Source organism: Hordeum vulgare, chromosome 1H (assembly GCF_904849725.1).
Source record: "Hordeum vulgare subsp. vulgare chromosome 1H, MorexV3_pseudomolecules_assembly, whole genome shotgun sequence".
Lineage (NCBI taxonomy): Eukaryota > Viridiplantae > Streptophyta > Magnoliopsida > Poales > Poaceae > Hordeum > Hordeum vulgare.
In genome coordinates, this window is record NC_058518.1 from 258,412,537 (window position 1) to 258,419,648 (window position 7,112).

Here is a 7,112-nt window from a genome sequence, read left to right on the forward strand (position 1 = left end):
CGCATGAACTTTGTTTTCAATTTCAGTGAACTTTTTTTCAAATTGATGAATTGTTTTCAAAATTGATGAATATTTTTTAAAGGTCTGAACTTTTTTTCAAATGAACCTTTTTCTTTAAATCTGTAAACCTTTTTTGATTTCATATTTTTTTCATAACAAATAAAATATCTGGGAGTTTTTTTCTAGCTACCGGATAAACAGAAAAATACTGATTAAAAATACTGAGCAGCATCCAAGTGGGCCGACCCATGCCAGGGACGCTGCAGCACTCCATAGGAGCTCCCCAGGAATAGAACTGAATCTGCCCAAGCACAAGGCATCCAGACAAACAACAGCACTCATGCGTACAAGCCTCTGATGCAACTGTGATCCTTTACAGACTGGGCGGGCAAAACTCCAACCGTCATCGCCATCGCATAAACAAACGTACCAGTATCCTGCTATCTCTGGCTACTCAAAATTTACCTCTCAAGTAGCTAAAAGCTCTTTACGAGGGAAAAAGATCCCCAACTAGTTTGTGCATACAGTCAAAATGTACAACTATTCACAGGGAAAACATACAAAACTTTTCAAGTCAAACTGTGGGCTTTGCGCCCTAGCCATATTCGAATTGTACGGTCATCGCTTGCGGAAGCCAGCATCTGGGGCCTCGCAGGGTTCCAGCTTACACAATTTACGGTCATTGAGTGCCCATACAGGACCTTTATTGGCATCTCCATGCATCTTTGCCAAATGTACACCTGCCCATTTATCTCTACACATCAGCAAAACGGAAGCGCTCAACAAGAGCAAAAAAGAAAACAGATGTGAGCTCTTCTGATTATTTCGCATTCAGTATTGGGTTTGTTGTTTCTATCATGTATTTCTAGTTTTCTACAGATAAAGGTCATACAGCAGGTTCATTTAAACATTGTGATTGATCACAAAATTTTGCGCTCGTTTATTTACAGTGGTCCTAAAAAATCGTACTACATGCCAACTAATGTGTCTGCTTCCACTAGTTAATACTGAATGGTGCTGATTTAGCAAACCTGCAAACCAAGGCATGCCTTCTGTAACACAAAAATAACAAGTCTGCAGTGATCAGCAAGAATACTGGTATTTCAGGTATGGAGGAATTCTACTTTTGGCGTAGCTAACTCGGTGAGCCAGAGTGGTCCAATAATAAAAATTTCATGTAATTTTATGCATTGTAAAAAATATATATCTTTTTTCTACCCTATATATTGGCTATGGTGGAATTTCAGGGTGGTCCATGGACCACCCTGTCCACCCCCTGGCTACGCCTTTGGATATGCAAGTCTGCAATGTTCAGCGTCACTCACAGAAAAGGTATAGTGCAAGAGCATAAAACCTCCAAACTCATGGTACTGCTTTATTCTAAACAAAGGTCATTCCTTGTTTCAAAATACCACCTAATGGGCTCAGGTACGAGAGGTTGATTATATTGCATACACAGGCCCGATAATGGAAGCTAAGCAAGAAGTTGAAATGGAAGCAGGCTAAGGTTTCTTCAAAGGGAAGGTTAAATTCTTCAAGAGGGTGTACCTGAGAATCCTCACTGCCGCTAGCAATGAAATGATAGTCTGATCCCCCAAAGCATGATCTAATAACAAACTTTCCTTGCTTGTGCCCCTTGAATTTATCAGGCACTCTAGAACTTCCATTGGTTTTCCACAAATGAATTTCCTGACTATTAAGGTTGACAATCATTGACTGACCATCAGCTGAAAGAGAAAGAGATGAAATTGTCTGCCGTTCAGGAATTTTCCATTCCCGCCCCTTCCGAAGTTCTCGGATCCAGATTTCGTTGGGACATACACAGATTAGATGTTTGCCATCAGGTGTCACAGCAAGATCACTAACTTTGGGTATTCTCTCTCCAGCCCACATTTCCAGTTCTTGGCCTTCTACGTCACAAGTGAAAATCATATTCGGAGAACTTTCAGGTTCAGAGCTGGCACATACTATTTTCTCCGAATTTGGAAACCATGCACACGACGCGATGATGTGTTTTACTGAAGCACTAAATTTGAGATTGCATTCACCAGTTTCAACATTCCACAGTTTTAAAGATTCCCCATTACCACAAGTGAGAAGCATTCTATCATTTGGGCTCCACGCAACAAAAGAAATAGGACTTTTGTGACCCTCGAGGCAGTACTTCTTGGTTAATGTATCATCTTCTTCCACCTACATCGTCTCCGGGGGTTAGACATGACAACAATTTGAAGTTGTAATACAAGCGGGGAAATGAGTTAACATAGCACATAAATTGTATAAAGACTAACGTGAATGCCAATTAAAAACAGAGAATACTTCTTGTGGTTGAAAACATGTGATTTTGCAAAAGGGTGGTTACAATATTCATATTATAAATCACATTTACTACCTTTAAACAAGCTGTAAAAATTAAAACTAAAATAAAATCAAAAGGATGCATAGTCATAACTCGTAACCTCACACCTTATGGTGTTTTCACATATGTATATTTCAACATACTTACACCCTCATCTTTCCACTAGCTTCGAATAGGAAACATCAATGATGATCAACAGAAAAGGGAACATAGGCAAGAGTGCTAGGCTTTTGACACATCTTACAGTGCGTACATGAGAGCTATCAAATCTTATCTACTTCACTCAAGATGTGCGTTTTCGATGCACCCTTGTGCAAACGAAATTCAATTAGCATAAATACACCAGCTTATATGAGCTTTCATGAACCCCGTGAACTTATGCAGTGACCTTCATAAGAACACAAATGCACGTGACCACGTTAAGGGTGTGTTTGGCATTGCATTGGATTATGATAATCCAGCTTGTCCAAAAAGATTTTGTCTATTTAGTGTTTATGTAACCAACTTATCTCTAGTTTCCTGACTATTTTCCCAGATTATAGAATAAGCACATTGCGGCACAGTTCAGCAACCGCAAACTGAGCCTAAGTCTTCACAGGTCCAGTTAAAATGAAGCATATGAACAAACCAGAAAGAAGACCAAGATCTCACATGAGAAGCATGATCTTCCCAAGCCCAGGTTTGTATCACTACTCAGTTGAATATAGTCCATCTTCCTATCATAGCATAAAAATTGGAAGAGAAGACGACATTAATCATCTGAAGAGAGATATCGTGGTAATATGCATATGACAATGATGAATGATGGGAATATGATACAAGAGGACGACAGAAAAGGCCGTTAACAAAAGCAATGAAAGTATGAACAGGAAAAACTACTGCCAGTCGTAGGTGGAAATCAGTATGGTCTCCAACAATCATCTTTTCTCACTGATATTCATAGAAATATAAAATAACAAAACTAAAAATACTACTATAATATAGAAATAATTCAGTGTTATTTCGTACAAGTAATAAAAAAAGATTGAACAAATTAGTGGCTAAAATTCAAAAAAGAGTTGACTACATGTACTCGAAAACATCATGCATTTTGACTTGTTCATGGGTGGCCCAGCCTGGTAACATCAAAATGGCAAAACTTTTCTTATTCAGGGAAAACTCTGAAACTAACTAATTAATTTGGCAAATAATTAAACGCATAATTTACTCAGGGAATTTTCTATCAGGGAAATGGCAAAACTTTTCTTAAGCGCAGCACAGCTATCCTTTCTTAAGCAAAGAATAAATATAATTGGAAGCTCTCTAGAATCCCACTTTTCTTCAACCAGACCCCAGGGCCATGGCAGGCAACATGGGAGATGAGCTCCCAGGTGGCCAATCAAGGGTGAGGCTCATGGCCCCTTTGCCTGAAGGATGGCATAACAACCATTCTAGGTAGTTGGGTGCTTACTAGGAGCCAAACCAGAAGAAAAATATGATATTTTTCCTATACACTTCCTTGAATAAAATTTATACATCATGAATGAAGTTTTTAGTAATGATCAGCCAACGATCATATGTAACAAGGATATCTGACAGGCTTGACAGAGTGTAGAACTTCTATTCATAGTCAGATTCAGCAGAGGTAAAGAGTGTCCTTAATATAAACGTGTCACGATGAATACTACACCTCCAAGAGTTCAACTGAAAGAGTATCTCGCTGCGGATAGTACTTAATGCAGTCAGCTTATCTACAACTCTGGCAGTTTGGAGCAAGCTCTGTACTGATAAGCATATCGTATTGCACTGCTTGTTTGAGCAATGTTCCAACGGTTAAACAGTACTGTCATAGTGAAACAGTTTATTCACTTTATATGTTATTTAATGATGTCAGGTATATCTGGGAGCAGAAAAACAAGTCTATTCCATTGTTGTGCCCTGAATCCGACGGTTCTGCTTCAAAGTTCTAAAGTGCCAGGAAAACAAGATATAATCTTAGCATATTTATGCAAGTAACAAGGCACATGACTTTTCGGGTCCATGTTAGGGTGTGTAAAACTATACCTTCCATATGATGGCCGTACAATCACTTGAAGATGATGCCAGGTAGTTCCCATCATTTGAAAACCTTACAAACCAAACTTCATTTTTATGAGCACACAATATCTGCAAAGAAGCATAGAAGTTTCAAGTATCCATCTCTGCAGTACGGCCCCCAGCACCCAAGCATGGACTATGCCTACTCATTTAGGATACATAAATAGTGTGAATCCTCGTTCCCTTTTGACAAACAAAAGTAATAGTCTTGTGGATATTGGTTTTGAAATATCATAAATCATAACCATGTAACTGAGGATTGAGCAATGTTTGGAACCCACAGGAAACTTGTACTGAGCAGTAAGTTTTATGTGAATTAGCATGGTGGCTATGGGAAGCATACAAGCGAATGAAGCAGATTAATCTAGATAACAAAATGATACAAGTCCTGCCTCGCCAATGGGAAAGGAGCACTTGGTACTTCCGAAGCACAAGTTCCGGTTGAATGATAATTATATGCTTCCGATAGCCAACACAGGGAGGGATGAAGCTGCAGATATAGCAACATCATGGGACAGAAACTTAAAGTCCTTATGTAAATAGACATGCTGGAGTGTGCTCTGTGAACTACACAGAAGAAGTTGCTGTATTCAAATTTCTGCTTCGATAACTATAGTTTCTGTGTGTGGAGTTCAATTTCCCACTTTTATAAACCTGACAGTGAGAGGCTACGAAATTTATCGAGAAGCTGGTAAGAAAAAGCAAGAATTACAAAAATTCACACCTGCGTACAGTCAGAAGGAATCTGCCCTTCATGGCACTTGTGATCCTCAAATAGAGTGACCTCATCCGGCAGATTGTGATATATACACGAAGCAACCTGCTGAATAACCGCAGTCTCCACCAAATGCTCAAGCCGCCCACTTGGCACCCGGAACCATGGCGGCAGCGCCTCAACCAAATCCAAGAAAAGCCCAATCCTGCACTCAGCCACAGCTTCTGGTGCAACCGCGCCCTCGGACGTGACCACTGCGCGTGCCAGCCAGTGCACACATCTTCTGTCGATAGCAAGAGGGGCGATCCGACGCGAGAGCACCTCCGTTGCAAGGCGTAGACCAGCGTCCCCAGTGCCCAGCAGCTCCAGGAAGTGCCCTCTCCACACCAAAAACTCGGCAACCGCACGGTTCCTTTCGGTAATGCCGGTAAGAGAGTCAATGGTAGCCGCGCACGCGTCCCACCGGCCAGACATTACGTCGAGCAGGAGGCGGTCGTGCTCCGGGGGGTACAGCGGCACACCGGATTCCGCCTCGAGCGTGGCTGCCGCCTTCCGGTAACCGAGGGAGTAGAGCGATTGCGCGATGAGCCGCACGAGCTCCTCGCGGCGTGGGGTCTGCCCCTTCTGGACCGCGGCATGGGAGAGAGAGCTCTCGGTCTGGTCCATGGGCACGCCGAATTCGCCAGCTTGAGGGATTTTACGCCCCCAGCGATAGCAAAACCCGGAGAAAGGACGTCAGCTGCGGAGAGAGTGATTAGGAAGAACCGCCGTATCAAAAAAGGAACAAAATTCTGCGCTTCGAGGGACTGGGGAAGAACAGCTGATAACTGGTCAAAATCTGCGCGCCCGATGACAGGAAAAAGGGGGGAAATGAGAGGAGAACTCGAAATTCCGAGAGTTTCTTGGTGCGATAACGCGATTTTGGAAGGGGTGGTGTGGATTTTGAAATGATCAGATCAAAATTTGTGGGGAGTTTCGGTTTCCTTGTGGATCTGTGGGCCAATAAAAGTAGATATTTTGGGGGATGCATACACAGCTCGGACGGTTGTTTTCGAACGGGACGCTGGAGGGGCCATGGCCGTCCATTCTACATTGGAGTTCAATCCGAGCCGCCCGAGCTCACTAGACGAGGATAAGATCGGCGGTGGGGTCTCGAGTTGGTTTTGTTGTCTCTAAACCTCTTCTTCCCTGCGTCCGGTTTCATAAGATCAACTTCAACCCGACATTCATTTTATCTGGACGTGTTTGTTGGAGTCATCATGAACAGAAAACATGACCTAGTGTGTTGATTTAAATGAACGCGCGTTCGTTTTTTGTTTGTCCCCAATCTATTTTTGCATTGAAATTTGTGTTGGATTTATGGCGGTGCGGACACTCGACGACGCCCACGACGTCCCATCAGTCGATGGCACGTACGCCATTCCTCTCTTGCTCTTTCCCCTCTAACTCTCTCGCCCGCCCCACCTCCCGACAACCAATCGCCCATAGACTCGCCCTCCCGACAGCCTCATCTTCCGTCGTCGCCGTCGTCGCCGCCTAGCTCCGCTACTTTGTCTCATGGGGCGCGAGGCTCCTCGTTGGCTGGATTCTTTCAGGACACCTGCAAGTTGTTCGACGCTTTGCTCACAAGGTACAAATGGACTCCGACGATGAGTTTTTTCTTCTACATCGTTCTTTGTGATTCGGATGATTCTTCATCCGACGATGAGTTTTTTCTTCTACAATGTTCTTTGTGATTCGGATGATTCTTCATCCGACAATAAGAAGATCGTGGCAGCTGCGTCGGTCGTCCATGACCACCTTAGTATGGAGCGGTCGCAGTTTAGGGGCTCCATACCGGGGCACACGTCGGCACCGAATCACAACCGGGAGAGTGGACATTTCCTACTCTCGAAGGACTACTTCGAGACCCCAAACCCGCTCTTCAAACATCACATGTTCTCACACCGATTTCTTATGGTT

General features: G+C 43.1%; 1 protein-coding gene across 1 annotated transcript; it reads right to left on the reverse strand.

The window, feature by feature from the left end:
• Window positions 1-338: 338 nt before the first annotated feature.
• On the reverse strand, window positions 339-6,251 carry LOC123430424 (WD repeat-containing protein WDS homolog). The gene is made up of 4 exons (XM_045114296.1): window positions 5,160-6,251; window positions 4,403-4,504; window positions 1,549-2,193; window positions 339-740 (listed from the first exon to the last, which is right to left on the reverse strand). Exons 1-4 carry the CDS (start codon window positions 5,814-5,816, stop codon window positions 570-572), a joined length of 1,575 nt encoding a protein of 524 aa, XP_044970231.1. The 5' UTR covers window positions 5,817-6,251; the 3' UTR covers window positions 339-569.
• Window positions 6,252-7,112: the final 861 nt, after the last annotated feature.

Coding starts and splice junctions, on each gene's coding strand:
- LOC123430424 (XM_045114296.1), bottom strand. CDS start 5,816: ATGGACCAGACCGAGAGCTCTCTCTCCCATGCCGCGGTCCAGAAGGGG. Junction 4,505..5,159: donor TTCCTTCTGACTGTACGCAG/GTGTGAATTTTT, acceptor GCTTCTTTGCAG/ATATTGTGTGCTCATAAAAA. Junction 2,194..4,402: donor GTACGGCCATCATATGGAAG/GTATAGTTTTAC, acceptor GAGACGATGTAG/GTGGAAGAAGATGATACATT.